At 46.1% G+C, this 17077-nt stretch overlaps 1 protein-coding gene across 5 annotated transcripts; it reads left to right on the top strand.

Moving 5' to 3' along the window:
* Positions 1 to 375: 375 nt before the first annotated feature.
* rexo4 (REX4 homolog, 3'-5' exonuclease) lies at positions 376 to 15759 on the top strand. Of its 5 annotated transcripts, none has more exons than XM_041192906.1 (9): positions 376 to 620; positions 2191 to 2424; positions 4081 to 4406; positions 6835 to 6999; positions 7725 to 7918; positions 10318 to 10406; positions 11340 to 11414; positions 12717 to 12791; positions 15235 to 15759. In XM_041192906.1, the coding sequence occupies exons 2-9, from the start codon at positions 2221 to 2223 to the stop codon at positions 15337 to 15339; spliced, it is 1233 nt and encodes a 410-aa protein (XP_041048840.1). In that variant the 5' UTR covers positions 376 to 620; positions 2191 to 2220; the 3' UTR covers positions 15340 to 15759. The 5 variants fall into 5 exon arrangements, with proteins under 5 accessions (XP_041048840.1, XP_041048841.1, XP_041048843.1 ...); XM_041192907.1 differs by having other exon boundaries at positions 376 to 698; XM_041192909.1 differs by lacking the exon at positions 376 to 620 and adding an exon at positions 942 to 994.
* Positions 15760 to 17077: the final 1318 nt, after the last annotated feature.

The raw sequence follows: 17077 nt of genomic DNA, 5'->3' as shown, positions 1-17077 counted from the left end.
GGAGATTGGAAGCAAAGTTAATAAATTTTTCCAAGTCCCGTCGAGAGCGTGAAGCAGCACCGAAGTAATCATCGATGTACCGGAGAAAGAGTTGTGGCAGGGGGCCGGAGTAGGACTGGAACAAGGAATGTTCCACATACCCCATAAAGAGACAGGCATAGCTGGGGCCCATGCTTCGCAGCTCGGGGGGCGGGGCGAGGGCGGGGCGCTGAGGGGAGGGGGCGTGGCGCTGAGGGGAGGGGGCGGGGCGGGGCGCTGAGGGGAGGGGGCGTGGCGCTGAAGGGAGGGGGCGGGGCGCTGAGGGGAGGGGGCGGGACGAGGCAGGGGGCGGGGCGCTGAGGGCAGGGGGCGGGGCGCTGAGGGCAGGGGGCGGGGCGGAGGTCCCGTTGCCCAGGGAGACGGGCCCAGGATCCCGCGTCTCCGGGGCGGCCCAGGCCTTTTTCTCTCCGGGTTTCGGTCAGTACCGCTAAAACGCCAGATTTTATAATTCCGATTCCCGGATTTCGTTAAGTGTGGAGGTTTGGCCGAACCCACCGGAATCGGCGCAAACAGGAACTGTTTCCGGGAGGACGGATTTAGCGGCGACACCACTTCCGGTCCAGGAACACGAGTGGCGCCAGGTGAGAGGAAAAAACCGAACCAAGGGAGCGCCGCACTGTCGGTGGGTCAGTACTGAGGGAGCGCCGCACTGTCGGAGGGTCGATACTGAGGGAGTGCCGCACTGTCGGAGGGTCGATACTGAGGGAGCGCCGCACTGTCGGAGGGTCGGTACTGAGGGAGCGCCGCATTGTCGAAGGGTCAGTACTGAGGGAGCGCCGCACTGTCGGAGGGTCGATACTGAGGGAGCACCACACTGTCGGAGGGTCGCTACTGAGAGAGCCCAGCACTGTCGGAGGGTCGCTACTGAGAGAGGCCAGCACTGTCGGAGGGTCGCTACTGAGGGAGCGCCGCACTATCGGAAGTCAGTACTGAGGGAGCGCCGCACTGTCGGAGGGTCAGTACTGAGGGAGTGCTGCACTGTCAGAGGGTCAGTACTAAGGGAGCGCCGCACTCTCGGAGGGTCAGTACTGAGGGAGTGCTGCACTGTCGGAGGGTCAGTACTGAGGGAGCGCTGCACTATCAGAGGGTCAGTACTGAGGGAGTGCTGCACTGTCGGAGGGTCAGTACTGAGGGAGCGCTGCACTATCAGAGTCATCGTCTTTCGGATGAGATATTAAAACAGGCTTTGTCTGAACTCAGATGGATGTAAAGGATTCAATATTCGAAGAGGAGCAGGGGGTGTTATCCCTGGAGCCCTGGCCAATATTGACTCCTTATTTATCTCTTTAAAATAAATGATCTGAACTTTATCACATTGCTGTTTGTGAGATCTTGATGCATACAAATTGGCTGCTGTATTTGCGACATTAAAAGTGTGACTGGTCTTCAGAAATCCTTCATTGTCCATGAAGTGATTTGGGACATCTGGAAGTTGTGAAAGACACTTTAGTAAAGGGAATTCTTTCAATTGTTTAATCTGTTGAAATGTTGAAATCATCAACATTTTATGTTTTCTTTTTAAGTTGACTTTTTGGGAGCTTTCTGTTTTGGAGTTTGGTCATTGAAATCATGGCTGAACATGGAAGTGTTGATGAATTTAGGAAGGAGTTCAGGCTAAACTTTATACATCACTGGTTATAGCTGGAACATTGTGTCTAATTCTAGACACCACACTTCAGGAAGAATGTGGGTGCAGAGGAGGTTTGCTGGATTAGTTCCAGGGATGAGGGACTTGAACTATGTGGAGAGACTGGAGAAGCTGGAATTCTTCTGAGAGCAGAGTAAATAGAGGATATTAAATCAAGGTATACAAAATTATTTAAGTGTAAATAAGGAGAAACCGGTTCCTCTGGCAGGAGGGTTGGTAACCAGAGGGACACAGATTTAAGTTGATTAACAAAAGAAGCAGAGAGAAGATATGGAATTTTTCTATTTAGTGGGCTGTTGTGATCTGGAAGGCGCTGCCTGAAAGGGCAGTGGAAGTGGATTCAGTAGTAACTTTCAAAAGGGAATTGGATAAATACTTGAAGGGGAGCATTTTGCAGGACTAAGGGGGAAATACAAGGCAACACTCTTTCAAAGAGCCAGCACAGGCTCAGAGGGCTGATTGGCCTCCTTTGTCTGATTCTATGCACTGTCCTCTGTTTGTAGGGTTGATATCTGCCCTTGGTAAGCAAGTGAATGACAAGTGGACAAATGGCTAAAGTGAAACCCGGCCCACAAGTAGACAGTGCGGTCCCGGCTGTATCAGAGTTGGGCAGCCAAAAGAAGTCCAAGAAGAAGGGATTCTGGGCTAAGGAAAAAAGCGTGACTAAAAAGATGGAAACATTGCTGCCTCCTAGAGCCGCAGTGGAGTACTCCACCAACTGGAAGGCACTCCAGCAGGTAAGGTTTAAATAAACAAACAAAGAAGCAAAGTATTGCAGGTGCAGAAATCCGAAATAAAAATATTGCATCAAACATAAATTTTCATCTTAATAAAATCAGCAAGTTGTTCAGCAGTTCAGGCCCCCACTGTGGAGACAGAGAAAGGTAGGGTTCATATTTCAGGTACATATTTCAGCAACAGGTCCAGACATGAGGTGGGGGAGAGCTTTGGGAACCATAGGACCAAGGTTACCTGTTCCTCCCAAAGATTGCTCCACGCAGCACACATCATGTCTCAAATTACTCGCATACTGGATCCCAGAATGTTATTTTCTGAAGTGACATTTGTTGGGAATGTTTGTGGAGAGACAGAATTGGGAAGAAGGGGAAGAAAATTGACTTGAAATGCTCATTCTGTCTTCCTCTCTGCACACTTGCTGCCTGACCTATTGAGCATTTCCAGCATTTGCTGTTTTTTGATAATATGCTGCCTTGATTGAAAACTCTGGGTGTGAGCCAGTGTTGGGAGTTTACTAGATCCCATTTTACAGAAAGAGGATGTAAAAGACCAGCCTGTTGGGCTGAGCTCTTTTAACCCTTGTCACCTGAGCCAGTGATTGCTGCACGATTGGAGTTAAGGAGCGTTTAGATCACCAGGTTATTGACAAGGGTCAGGCTTGTTGTGCCTTTTCTTAACAAAATATCCTACATTGCTAGTGCATCACTGAGATGGTGACTGGCTTAACAGCATTCAGGGCAACAATTGGGACTGTTTTAAGATGGATTCTCAGGATGTGGGTGTCACTGGCAAGACTGGCATTTATTGCCCATTCCTGGCTCCCTGCTTCCTTCGTGAACCCTTGGTTGTGGGTTTGATACCAACTTAATGGTTTGCGAAACTACTCCAGAGGGTGATTAAGTTCTAAGCAAAACACAAAAATAAAATACTGCAAATGCTGGAAATAAATAAAATGGAAAATACTGGAAATATTCAGATCAGGCAGCATGTGTGGAGAGAAAGAGCTATTGTTTCTGGTCGATGACTCGTAGCAGTCATGTTGGTATAGGACTGGAATCACTTTGAGGCCCCAACAGCAGGATTGAGATGTACAGATGGTGAGGTGTTATTTTATAATGAGATGTGTACCTGTGCCACACAGGCTTTGATCACAGCTGAAGGTGTACTACAGCTTGTAGTGGGTGCGCAGGTTCTACAAGGAAGCAGGAGAAATGGATATATAACTCTCAACTCTCAATTTTGCTATTGATCCCTGAGATTGGGCTTTGTCTCTTGCATAGGCATTGCTAGATAATAGGCTAAGATCTATTGGGTTCACCGTCTACCATCCTGGCAATCCCATGATACAGCGATAATGGAATTATTGACTAGTTACAATGACCAATCTCTAACAATGAGTCTGCAACAGGTCCAGACATGAGGTGGGGGAGAGCTTTGGGAACCATAGGACCAAGGTTACCTGTTCCTCCCAAAATGTTATTTTCTGAAGTAACATTTATTGGGAATGTTTGTGGAGAGACAGAATTGGGAAGAAGGGGAAGAAAATTGTAATGAATGGATCACAGCCACAGTGAGAGTTTGTGTGTTGCATGTTTCTGTTACAATGTGTGAATTGTGGCCACTTATTCATGTGAAGGGCTATAATTTTCAATCAGATAATGAATCAGACAGCTGGTGCTAAGAAGGTTCCAGAAAGCAAATCCAAGATCCAGACAAAGGGAAAAACAGCTACTGTGGAGAAGATGAGTCACCGAGGAATTAAACCAGAGAAAGGGGGAGAAAGCAAGAGTCAGCCGGACTCTCAAACAACAGGTGTGCTGGTGAAAGGAAAGGGACTGAAACCAGATAAGATCACAAACCAGGGGACACAGCAGACCAAGAAAAAGAGGACAAGGAACAGTCAAGGGCTTCTGGAAGGAAGTGGTTCCACTCAGAGGATAAAAAGAACGAAAGCTGAACCAGAAACCGAGAACCACAAGGAGTAAGTGTTTGTGAAATCGTTCCCTCTCTTCAACATCCCACTACCGCAGGCGTACCCGACCACCCCCCCCCCCCCCCCGCCCCCCCCCCCCCAAAACCTGACAACACCCCCCCACATTGTACTATGGAGCCTGTTCTCATCTGAGTTGAGCTGATTAAGAAGCGATTAAATTGCGAAGGAATGGGATAGAGTAGACAGCAATAGACTTTCCACTGATTGAGGGATGTGTATGCTTATACGTGAGAGATTTAGAGCAGGAGGGTTTGAGGTCGTTACATTCACAGCCAGCGTCAGTGATTGAAGCAGAGATCAGGTCAACATTTAAGAACCAGGTTAGCCAAGTGATAGAAGGGAAAGGGGGTAAAGGGATCTGGGAACAGAGTGGGCACATGGGATTAGGATACTGCTCATGTGGAAGATAGGCCAAATAGTCTATTTGTGTGCTGTACTAATTGCACAGAAATGACATACCTGGCTTCTGGTACAACAGAGAGAGGATCATCGCTGACATTTGATAGTCCAGTAGGTGAAACTGAAGGGCAGGAGGAAACCCGCTGCTGCTTCAACCTGTCCCTGCACCATGACAAAACACTTCTGCCTGCCCCCTGCCCCTCCTCTCAGCAGCCATGTAATCTGGGAAAGACAAAAAAAATCCTGAGTCAATATGAGAAAAATTCCTCTCTGATCCCCTCAGTCCGGGAGGCCACATGGAGTGTGTTTATAAAGGAACTTTCCTTACTTATGGTGTGATCTCTGCTTCAGCCATAAACCGGCCCGGCTCCCTCCCTGTTGAAAGCAGAGAGTCAGCACTGGCCATGCCAGCTGGCAACACATTCCAGAGAGTCCATATTCCCCAGGAGATCTAACAGTTAATCTGTACTCTGGCAAGATAGGAACGTTAGGAGATCATTCAACCTCTGTCGTGCCCTGAGATTGATCTATGCAGGCCTGTAGGGCCCAAGTTTTATCTCTAGTCTGTGCTGAATGAGCTGCTTCCACTTGTTGACTTAGGTGTCCCTCTGTCAGTATCATTAATGATCAATGTTCAGAGGCTTGTGTTTGTATTGATGTTGCGTGAGGGGGATTTTTTTTCCACCTTTGCCTGTGTAATATCCCGCTGACACTTGCTGTCTGGGATCACGTGTAAGGGAAGATTGCCACTTGGATTGAGTACCAAAGGCAGCTGGTGCTTGTGGAATTGCATTTTGCATTATTCTCCCTACCCTGTCCAGCTCCAATGATGTCCAGTGGATAGTGATCATCGTGGATGATCCTTTTGGGAGAATCTCCATTTCTTAGTGAAATCTCTGGGCCATCTTGCACACCTTCTGAGTTCTTCCTGGAGTTGCTTTAATGGGCTTTCAGTCCTGGCCTGGAATTGAGACTGGTAGTTGGTTGTAGGAATCTGAACCAAATGAGGCCAGAAGCTTTCTGATCCAGTTCGAAATGGCTGCATCCCCTCAACACCAAACTTGCACCAAAGTTTTTGTCTGGCTTAGCTTGGGAGGCTGCTGAGTTATGGGGAGCTGTGTTTGATGGAAATGCAGCTTGATTTTATCCAGTGCTTTTAATTTAGTAAAGTATCCCAAGGCGGGTGAAAATCAGATAAAGATTGTGAATCATGCGGTCCCTGTAATGTTAGTGAGGTTATAAAGGTCAGTTTTTGTTTTCATTAGAACCTACACTGAAAGTGCTTCAGAGCCACCAGTTGGGAGATCTTCACTGGCCTGTGCCAGATTCAAATGCAGGTCCAGGAGGTGAAAGAAGATATTTTGACTGACAGAAACTGGGTGTCAGTGAGACCCGAAACACTCCACTGTAACGTCACCTGTTTCTGCCTCACCTTGGCTCATATGCTACTGAAATAATCATCCTTGCATTTGTTCTTCCACACTGAGCCACTCCGGTGGTCTCCTGGTCAGCCTCCCATTTTCCAACCCTTCAGTAACTTGTGCTCATCCAAAACTCTGCTTCTGCCCACCCCTGTGATGCTCTCCAACTCCACAAGGAATCTGGCCTCATCCAATCGTAGCCATTTGCTATGCCCAATTTTAGTTATTCCACATTGGTAGTGATGCCCTCAGCTGTCTAGAGTCTAAGCCCTGGAATTCCCACCCTAAAACACTCTACTTCTATCTCCTCCTTTAAGATGCTTTGTAAAATGTACCACTTTGGCTGAGCTTTTGGTCATCTGCCCTAATAAGCTCCCTACGTGGCTTAGTGGCAACATGTTGCTGTATAACACTTCTGTGAAATGCCTAGGGGTGTCTTACCTAATTAAAGGTGCTATATAAATGCAGGTTATTAATATTTTGTTCCCTCTGAACAGCTACTTAGGGTAGTGGAGTTAATTTGGTGTACTTGCAAGCAGAAATAGTTTTCTGTATTTAATTTTAGTACAGCTTCCTTACTCCTTATTCTTTGACAGGCCTGATATCTGGTTTGATGACGTAGATCCAGATGACATTGAAGCTGCGATGGGACCGGAAGCTGCAAACATTGCTCGGCGGCAGGTAGAAATGGCAACAGGAAATCCATACCCTACGGTACAGAGTTTGGAAAAGATTCTGGTTAAAGATGGAGCTTTCCAGGGGTAGGTAGTGAGCAGCAATAGTACTTGGTATGCTAACCTACCACTGAATGGAAGAGCGAGTATAGAGGGAGATCTAAGCTGTATATATCACCATGCTGTCCCTGCCCTGGGAGTATTTGATGGAGGCAGTATGAAGAAAGCTTTACTCCAAATCTAACCCTCTGTATTCAAACCCATGCTGTACCTGTCCTGGGAGCGTTTGATGGGGACAGTGCAGAGTGAGCTTTACTCTGTATCTAACCCCGTGCTGTACCTGCCCTGGGAGTGTTTGATGGGGACAGTGTAGAGGGAGCTTTCCCCTGTATCTAACCCCGTGCTGTACCTGTCCTGGGGATGGTGTAGAGGGAGCTTTACTCTGTATCTAACCCCATGCTGAACCTGGTCCTGGGAGTGTTTGATGGGGACAGTGTAGAGGGAGCTTTACTCTGTATCTAACCCCGTGCTGTACCTGGTCCTGGGAGTGTTTGATGAGGACAGCGTAGAGGGAGCTTCACTCTGTATCTAACCCCGTGCTGTACCTGGTCCTGGGAGTGTTTGATGGGGACAGTGTAGAGGGAGCTTTACTCTGTCTCTAACCCTGTGCTGGATGGGTTGAAGTTTTGAATGATGGACATTGTGTTTAGTTTTATTGAGGTGCTGGCTGCTCTTTCTGAGTACTTCAAACTGAAACAAGGTAATCAAGACTCCAGTGACTGCCTGGATAACTTAGCTGGCTGTTTTCGCAGATTGACCAAAGCTGTGGCGATGGACTGTGAGATGGTCGGTGTTGGGTCGGACAAGGTGGACAGCATCCTCGCACGGGTTTCCATTGTCAACCAATTTGGCAAATGCATTTATGACAAATACGTGAAACCAACAGAAAAGGTGACGGATTACAGGACCTGGGTGAGCGGAATCCGACCGGCTGACATGAAGAATGGTGAGGAGGCTCTCCTGAGGCTCTGATTTTAAAATATTTCTGCAGTATTTTCAAACAATTTTTTGGCTGTTACATTGGAAAAGGGGACAGAGGAAGAGATAAGTTAACTAGTTAGAGAAAAAAAATCAGGAACAGCGTACAATTTCAGATATTACAACATGGTAGCAATCTGTTTAACCCATCAATCGTCTTGGTATCTACCCTGCACACAAGCAGCATCCTAATCCCCTGTGCCTGCTCTGTTCCCATTTCTCTTTATCCTCTTTTTTTTCCTACCTGTCTAACTTGTTCTGAAAGGTTGACATGGTCCCTCGGCTTCAATCACTGACTCCTCACACTCACAGCCTCACAAACCTCTGTGCATAAATGTTTCTCCTCTCTATCCTAGATTTCTTACATTTCATTGTGCATCCACATGTAGCGCCATGATGGATGATTTTTTATTATCCAAACACAGACTGAGGTAAGAGTAATTAGCAAAGGGGAGGAGGAGCCCCTTAAATGTGCTCAACATAGCTCTCAAGATCAGCGTGCTTTTATCCCAACAGGGTAAAGAGTAGAACTGAATCCAGTTCTAGGAAGTGAAGTGGGGCAAGTGTGTAATTAAGTGGGGAACATCTAGGAAACAGCGATCATAACATTCTTATATTCTAGATAAAAATTGAAAAATTGGGGAGAGAGAAAAGTTGCCTGACTTGAAACAAAGCCAATTTGAATTTAAAAAAAGAGGAAATGAGTCCAAATAAACTGGAAAGGAAAATTGGTCAATAAAACCATAAACAAACAAATGTGAAAGCCTTGCATTATGTGGGATATGTTCCATCACATCCAGAAACACCTACATTGTAAAATTCTCACCCTTGTTTCCAAATTCCTCCTTGGCCTCACCCTATATCTCTGTAACAAGCTCTAGCCCTGTAACCTTCTGAGATCCCTTTCCTCTTCCAACTCTGCCCTCTTGCCTATCTCTGATTTTAATCGTCCCACCATAGGCAGCCATGTCTTCAGCAGCCTGGGCCCTAAGCTTTGGAATTCTAACCCCAAACCCCTCTCCCTTTCCCCTATGGTGCCTGTTTAGACCTACCTCTTTGACCAACCTTTTGATTTCCTGTTCTAACAACTGATTATGTAGCTTTGTGCCTAATTTTGTTTGATAATGCTCCTGTGAAGCACCTTGGGACCTTTAACTAAAGGTGCTATATAATTACAAGTTGTTGGGCTGGTTAGGTGTATTTCCACATGAGGTAAAGAGGATGAGATCCTTGGATGAGAAAATTAATTGAAATTAAAATGAGATTTGGGAGGTCACACATCTGAGGCTTGTAATGTAACCAAATGAAGCAGTGCAGAGCGGGATCAAAAAAGGATTAGAAAAGTTAAGAGGAAGTATGAAGAAAGTCAGTCAAGGAGCCGGAAGGGAAGTTGTAAAGAATTTTATAAAAGCCTATGAAGTGAGTTAAAGGGTTGATATAAGGAAGGAATGATAGAAACTAGGAGCAGGAGTAGGCCATTCGGCCCTTCGATCCTACTCCGCCATTCATTATGATCATGGCTGATCATGTGGTGGCCCAAACGATGGAGAAAATAAATGAGCCTGAGCCTTGGTTTTGACACTAGAGTGGGATGGTGGACTGAAAGCGTGTGAGGAGGAGATGGAGTGGACAGAGAGGGCAACTCCAGATAAGGAAAAAGTGCTTGACAAAATTTAATGAAACCCAAAAAGTGGAAAGGACATTGGGCTCTGACTTACATCCTAGAATACTGAGGGAATTGTCCACAATCTTTCAAACATCCTTGGATTATGGGTGTTACCCCTGGAGGACTGGTGGGTTGTCAGTGTAGCATCTCTGCTCAGAAAGGGATAAACCAGATAAGTTCAGACCCGCCTGCCTCATCAATAGTGGATAAGTTTCACAAGCTTGGAAATGGGACAAAATGAATACATGGAGAAGATTAAGTAAGGACAACAAACATAAATTTATGAAAGGCAAGTTGTGTCTCAAAAAATTAACTGGTTCTCTTTTGAGAAAATATTGGGAATTTATTGATAAAGGAACTGTGTTGTGTATATGGATTTTTGAAAGACATTTGACAAGATATCGGATGGAAGGCTGAGGGCAATGTGGGTAGGAAGTTACGTAAAGCACAGAAAACAGTGCCTGATACTACTTGAGTTCTGAAGAAGAGTTGTATTTGTCTTCAGGTTAACTCTGTTTCTCTCTCCACAGGTGCTGCCAGACCTTCTGAGTAATGCCAGCACTTTGTTTTTATTTCAGATTTCTAGCATCGCAGTAGTTTACTTTTATTTGAATCTTTGAAGTTGTATTGTGTGAGCGTGTGTGTCTTTGTGTGTTTTTGAAACTAATTGACTGTTTTCTAACTGGTTTGGCCATTTTCAGGTGAAGACTTCAAAGTTGTGCAGAGGGAGGTTGCAGACATCCTGGAAGGCAGAACATTAGTTGGTCACGCTGTCCACAATGATCTCAAGGTCAATAACTGAGGTCCCTCGGTGTATGGTTCAGTGTTTGGTGGGGATGGTAGGATCAGGGACAGATCTCTTCCCGAGTAAAATTTGTAACAAAAGGAAAAACCCCTCAACTATCTTTTCTTTTGAATACCCGTTTTTCCTCTTCCCCTCGTTAGATTCTCATTTGTTGCCATGATGCAAATGTTTTGTTTGGGAGTAAGAGGATACTGCCCTTGGATAGGGTCCTCAGTGAAAGTCAGCATCTTGCTTTGGGGAAAGGAGCTTGTGCAGTGGTGGAATTGTTAGCATTTGTGCTGAATGTATCCTCTCCACTCAGCTTGGGTTTGCCCCATCTCTCCTAAAGGTGCTGGGATCCATGCACGGATCATGGCAGTTCTCTGATAACCATGTCTAGGTGTGTATGTGACTATAGCATGTCAGAAGTCTACAGCAGTGTGGCATAGCGGTTTTGTTACTGGACTAATAATCCAGAGAACATGAATTCAAATTTCACCATGAGTAATTTGAGAATTTAATCTGGGATCAGTAAAACTGGCCATGAAACTGTCAGATTGCTGTAAAAACTAGTTCACTAATGTCCTTTAGGGAAGGAAACCTGCTATCCTTATCCAGTCTGGCCGTATGCGTGACTCCAGACCCATACATGTTTTCTGCTGGTCCAAGATTCAATTCACCTGGTTCAGACCCCGCAAACAAAACTGATCACACCCCCAGGTCAACATTGTGAGATTCCACTGTTTTGGGAAGAAAAATTGTGCCTCAATTGCTTAAGCACACGGACACTAGAAGATGTGTTCATATAAAAATTTTAATATCAAAAAGTATTTAACTAAGAAACTGACTCGTGTGTAGCAATGAAAGTAAACTATGCAGGCAGCTACTTCTGGCATGTGTCACTTTAATTAGGAATGACCGCTGTCTAATTTACCACAGATTCTGCTCCTGGACCATCCAAAGAAGAAAATTCGTGACACACAGAGATACAAACCTTTCAAAACAGCTGTCAAAGTAAGTAAAGTGAAATTTGGATTGGGCCATCAATCACAGCTGCCTGTTGAACACGGACAGAGTATATCAGCAGCACTCAGCAATTGGCTGTCAGATCCAAACCTGACTGCAAATTTGTTTCATCCAAATTGGTCACCCACAGAGCCAAGCCATTTGCAATTGCAGGATATCCCATTGGGCTGGTAAACTGAGCCATTATTAAAACACACAATTCAATTTATGCAATCCCAGCTGGCCCATCTGTCAGGCTGGGCTAATGTAATTACATTGGTCTGTTTCAATGCTGTATGTTCATTCAGCCAACTGAACCATGCTAGTGTTTAGACTTTACATGAGCCTCCTCCCACACTACTTCATCTCACCCCATCACCATAACCCTCTTATTCCTTTCTCCCTCGTGTGTTTATCCTCTTCGGCTTCTGCTCAAATGCATCTATAACAGTATTTTAACCTTGGGTTTTTTAATGTTATTGTACCTTTTTGGGGTTAAAACCAGATTCATTTAAAGTATTAACCTCGTCTGGGAACTGCGTCACTCATTATCCCAGAGTCGCCAGCTGAGATTACACCAGGTCATTTGAGAATATATTTTTGATTTCCTTTATTTCTAGTCAAAATTGAGTTAAATGTAAAATGGATTATACAAGATAATCACCAGTAAAACTAGTGGAGAATTGAGGAGAAACGTCTTTTCCTAGAAAGTGTGAAAATGTGGAACTCACCACCACAGGGTAGCGAATAGTATAGATACATTTAAGGGAAAGCTGGTTAAACACATGAGGGAGAAAGGAGTAGACGAATAAGGTATTGGGGTGAGATTAAATCAGGTGGAGGAGGCTCATCTGGAGCACAAAAAGCAGCTTAGACCAGTTGGGCTGATTGGCCTGATCCCGCATTGTACTTGCTGTGTAATATCCGTGATATCCCTTAGTTCTCAGTTTACCAATTCCTTCTGAGGCAATTAGGAGAAAAACAGGCTGAATCGAGAAATGGATAATAAACCAGAAAGCTGTTGGTGAAGAGCCTGATCTCTGGTCCCATGTTAGAGAGATTGTGATGGAAGGTTCATTAATTAAGGAACGCACAGCTTTGTCTGCCAAGAGTATTCAGCCTTCTGGTTCCTAACAGCTGCTGTATGCATTATAGCCTCTGAAAGATGGATCAGGGATGTTTGGGAGCAGGAATGCCTGGCTACCCCAGTATTTCCGTCACCACAGCATGGTTCTATTTGAAGCATTTGTGTTTTTTAACTTGTGAATTTACTTCCTTTATTTCTATTAATTTCTTTTCTAATCTCTATAGTGTGGCCGACCCTCCCTCAAGCACTTGTGTAGGCAGATCCTAAAGGTCAAAGTTCAGGAAACTGAACATTCCTCGGTGAGTGTGTTTGTTGTGCATAGAGATATTTTGCAGCATTTATGCCCACTGTGTACAGACTGTATTTGGAATCAGTGAGCATCAGGCACTCCTTGTCAGGCAATGTTTACTCTTGCTGAAATACCAGAATATTTCAGTTGTCCCTCTCTACCTTGCCTGGGAGCTTCACTCCCTCCCCTTCTGAAGGCACTGACTCTCACTGGCGTACAGGCCCCACACACACTGACTCTCACTGGCGTACAGGCCCCACACACACTGACTCTCACTGGCGTACAGGCCCCACACACACTGACTCTCACTGGCGTACAGGCCCCACACACGCTGACTCTCACTGGCGTACAGGCCCCACACACACTGACTCTCACTGGCGTACAGGCCCCACACACACTGACTCTTACTGGCATACAGGCCCCACACACACTGACTCTCACTGGCATACAGGCCCCACACACACTGACTCTTACTGGCGTACAGGCCCCACACACACTGACTCTTACTGGCGTACAGGCCCCACACACACTGACTCTCACTGGGGTACAGGCCCCACACACACTGACTCTCACTGGGGTACGGGTCCCACACACACTGACTCTTACTGGGGTTTGGGTCCCACACACTGACTCTCACTGGGGTTTGGGTCCCACACACACTGACTCTCACTGGAGTACAGGTTCCACAAACACTGACTCTCACTGGGGTTCGGGTCCCACACACACTGACTCTCACTGGGGTACGGGTCCCACACACACTGACTCTCACTGGGGTACGGGTCCCACACACACTGACTCTTACTGGGGTTTGGGTCCCACACACTGACTCTCACTGGGGTTTGGGTCCCACACACACTGACTCTCACTGGAGTACAGGTTCCACAAACACTGACTCTCACTGGGGTTCGGGTCCCACACACACTGACTCTCACTGGGGTACGGGTCCCACACACACTGACTCAACAACCACCTGCATTTATATAGCATCTTTCATTTACTGCAGTGTCCCAAGTTTCTTCAGAGGAGTCCTATCAAACAAAATCTAATGGCAAACCACATCATAGGCTAGGACTGAAGAAAAGCTTGTTCAAAGAGGTCTTAAGGATTATCTGAGTGCAGAGAGGTTGAGATCAGGGAGGTTTTAGTGGCTTGATAATTCCAGAATAGGTTAAGCAAAATGAAGGCACAGCTGCCAGTGGTGGAGCAATGAAAATCATGGTGTGCAAGTGGGCAGAATTAGAGGAGTGCAGAGATCTGGGAGAGTTGTTGGACTAGAGGAAGTTACGCAGATAGGAAGGGGGCAAGACCATTGAAGGATTTGAACACCAGGAGGTTAACACCTCAGTTTTAAAATCTCAATCAGGCACAACCCAGCAATGGTGCCTCAGAGACTCTGTGGTGCCTCTGCTGCCCACTGGGTGGGACACTTATTCTGAGCCACAGCTTGTGTCAAATTCAAGGTAGAATGATTCCTCGTTATTCCGGGCTGCATTGGGTAAAACTACTCCTTCTGGGAGTTGGTATTGTATTCAGGTTCCTGCTGTGCAAACTGCTGAAAATTCCACAAGAGGCAAGAGGAGTGTTTGTCAGGAAACTGATCAGACTTACTGGGCTCAGCAAACTGCACTCACTCTGCAAGTCTTCAGGTGTGTTTATTTGTGCCACAACACTAGGAGGAACGCTTCCTGCAAATGTGCAGATGTAGTTAGTAACGCAGGAGTTAGTGTTGCACCTGCTACATGCTCTATCCAAAAGTATGCCTCAGAATGAAGACCAGGATAGAAAAATCATGACCATGGGGAAAATTCCAATCTAAAGTACCAGCAACAATAACTGTTTCCCTGGATGCTAAATCCAAATGTTTTCCAATGATTGTGTCAGCTACAGCATTTCAGAATGGAACAAACCACGTGGGGAAGCAGTTATTGTTGCTGGCACTACCGCTACTTTCTCATTGGCATTTTCCCCGCTTATTTTGTCATTTGCTATCCTCGTCTTCATTTGGAGGCATTATAACTTCCAAAACAAGATTTTAAAACTTCACTGATGCTTCTGCCACCAACTGGAAAGGTGTCAGGAACAGTTGCGCCTGCATGGTGGTCGCAGTACAGGCCGAGTGCACGGATGCAGCCAGTCAGCAGTGGGAGTCTGTTTGGTGAATTGCTGGTTGATGCTGATCACAGCCAGGCATGGCTTGGGGAGGGGACGATCTGCCAGGATCACTGTTTCTGATCATTCATTCTGTGGTGAGGACAGATGGTCAGGCTGGGTCTATGATAGCCTTCCCGATCGGACGACTGCTTGGGTAGGGCAGTGGAGAGTCTGCACTCACGAAACCAGGTCCCCAGTGGGTGGAATTGAGACTTGTGTAAGTTCAGTGTTTTGGTTTGAACAAATGGGGCTTGCCACTGCTGTCTGTGTAACCAGCTATTTTTCTCATTCTTGCCCTTCAGGTACAGGATGCACAGGCGACAATGAGACTTTACACACTGGTGAGGCAAAAGTGGGAGGCTGAGCTGAAGGCAAAGCACAAAACGAAGAAACAAGTTGCAAAGTAGGAGAAACTGAAACTTTCTAGCTAAATGGCACTAGACTGCAAGGGGAGGTGGTACTTACTAGCCAGTGATGACATCCCCAGCCCCCTCCACCCAAAGTTCTGTGAGAGGTCAGTCTGTATCTCCTCTCCCATCAAAGCTCATAATTTGACAGATGACACCAGGTGTGAGGCAACATTATATTTTTGCAATGGCTGCTGTCACCTCAGTGAGGCGCACTGTAGCTGGATGATGTTCAACAGGCTGATCATTCACTGGTCACGCCTCACAAGACAGGTGTTTCCATACAGTATTCGACTCTGAATGGACTGGATTAGTTTGGAGTTACTTTTCTTCTCTCCTGGTTGAGACTGATAAAATCTGTATTTTTTCTGATATTTCAACTCTGATCATTTTACAAAAATAAAACCTCGCTGGAATTTTCATTGAATATGAACTCTGTGAATGACCGAAAGAACAGAACGGTTTGAATACCCAGTGACAACTTCAAACACTCCCAGGACAGGTACAGCATGGGGTGAGATACAGAGTAATGCTCCCTCTACACCGTCCCCAACAAACACTCCCAGGACATCTACACCGTCCCCAACAAACACTCCCAGGACAGGTACAGCATGGGGTGAGATACAGAGTAATGCTCCCTCTACACCGTCCCCAACAAACACTCACAGGACAGGTACAGCATGGGGTTAGATACAGAGTAATGCTCCCTCTACACTGTCCCCATCAAGCACTCCCAGGACAGGTACAGCACGGGGTTAAATACAGAGTAAATCTCCCTCTACACTGTCCCCCATCAAACATTCCCAGGACAGGTACAGCACGGGGTTAGATACAGAGTAAAGCTCCCTCTACACTGTCCCCATCAAACACTCCCAGGGCAGGTACAGCACGGGGTTAGATACAGAGCAAAACTACCTCTACACTGTCCCCATCAAACACTCCCAGGACAGGTACAGCACGGGGTTAGATACACAATAAAGCTTCCTCTACACAAACTTTATTCTGAATAATTTCCATTTACTGATACTTTTGAATCCTGTTCTGCTTCCCGATTTATGCATCAATGAAGCAACAGTGCTAAGAACCCTCTTCAAACACAATTCAAACTGGATATACCAAGGATTGAAAAATTAAATGGTGGATAGTGGTGACTTAACCAGATGGTCAGGGGCCAAATCTAGCTGAATATACTCTTTACGGTTTCATACCAAGCTTAGAGGGGTAATCCTTTATGTGGCAACGTGATGCACTGGCCAGCCTAGTGAGGCAGCAGAGAGAACTTGTGCTGAATAGTGGGGATGATTTTAATTCTGTCTGCAGTCCTCTTGAATGGACTGAAACTGATCTAAACATACTTTACTGGACAGTCTTACTGACGCCAGGATAAGCGAAGGGAATTTCCTTCAGCCGCTCAGTCTGTCTGGGCTGGAGTCAAGAGATGTTGCACAGGAGAATGATCTGTTGTAATCAGATTTTTTGACGGCACCTTCCAAACCAGTCAGCTCTACCACTGAGAAGGACAAGGGCAGCAGATAGATGGGGTCACTACCACCTGCAAGTTCCCCTCCAAGTCACTCACCATCCCGACTTGGAAATATATCGCCGTTCCTTCACTGTCACTGGGTCAAAATCCTGGAACTCCCTCCCCAACTATGGGTGTAACTACACCACATGGACTAACAGTACAAGCAGGCAGCTCAGCACCACCTGCCATGCACCATAAATGTTGTTCTTGTCG

This window comes from Carcharodon carcharias, chromosome 8 (genome assembly GCF_017639515.1).
Source record: "Carcharodon carcharias isolate sCarCar2 chromosome 8, sCarCar2.pri, whole genome shotgun sequence".
NCBI lineage: Eukaryota > Metazoa > Chordata > Chondrichthyes > Lamniformes > Lamnidae > Carcharodon > Carcharodon carcharias.
Note: the sequence above shows the minus strand (reverse complement) of the source record. Positions and strands in the feature narration are given on the sequence as shown.

Bases quoted from the DNA above. Each gene is read 5' to 3' on its own strand.
- rexo4 (XM_041192906.1), top strand. From the start codon at position 2,221: ATGACAAGTGGACAAATGGCTAAAGTGAAACCCGGCCCACAAGTAGAC. The intron at 4,407-6,834 runs GTAAGTGTTTGT...ATTCTTTGACAG, and splicing joins GAAACCGAGAACCACAAGGA to GCCTGATATCTGGTTTGATG. The intron at 7,919-10,317 runs GTGAGGAGGCTC...GGCCATTTTCAG, and splicing joins ACCGGCTGACATGAAGAATG to GTGAAGACTTCAAAGTTGTG.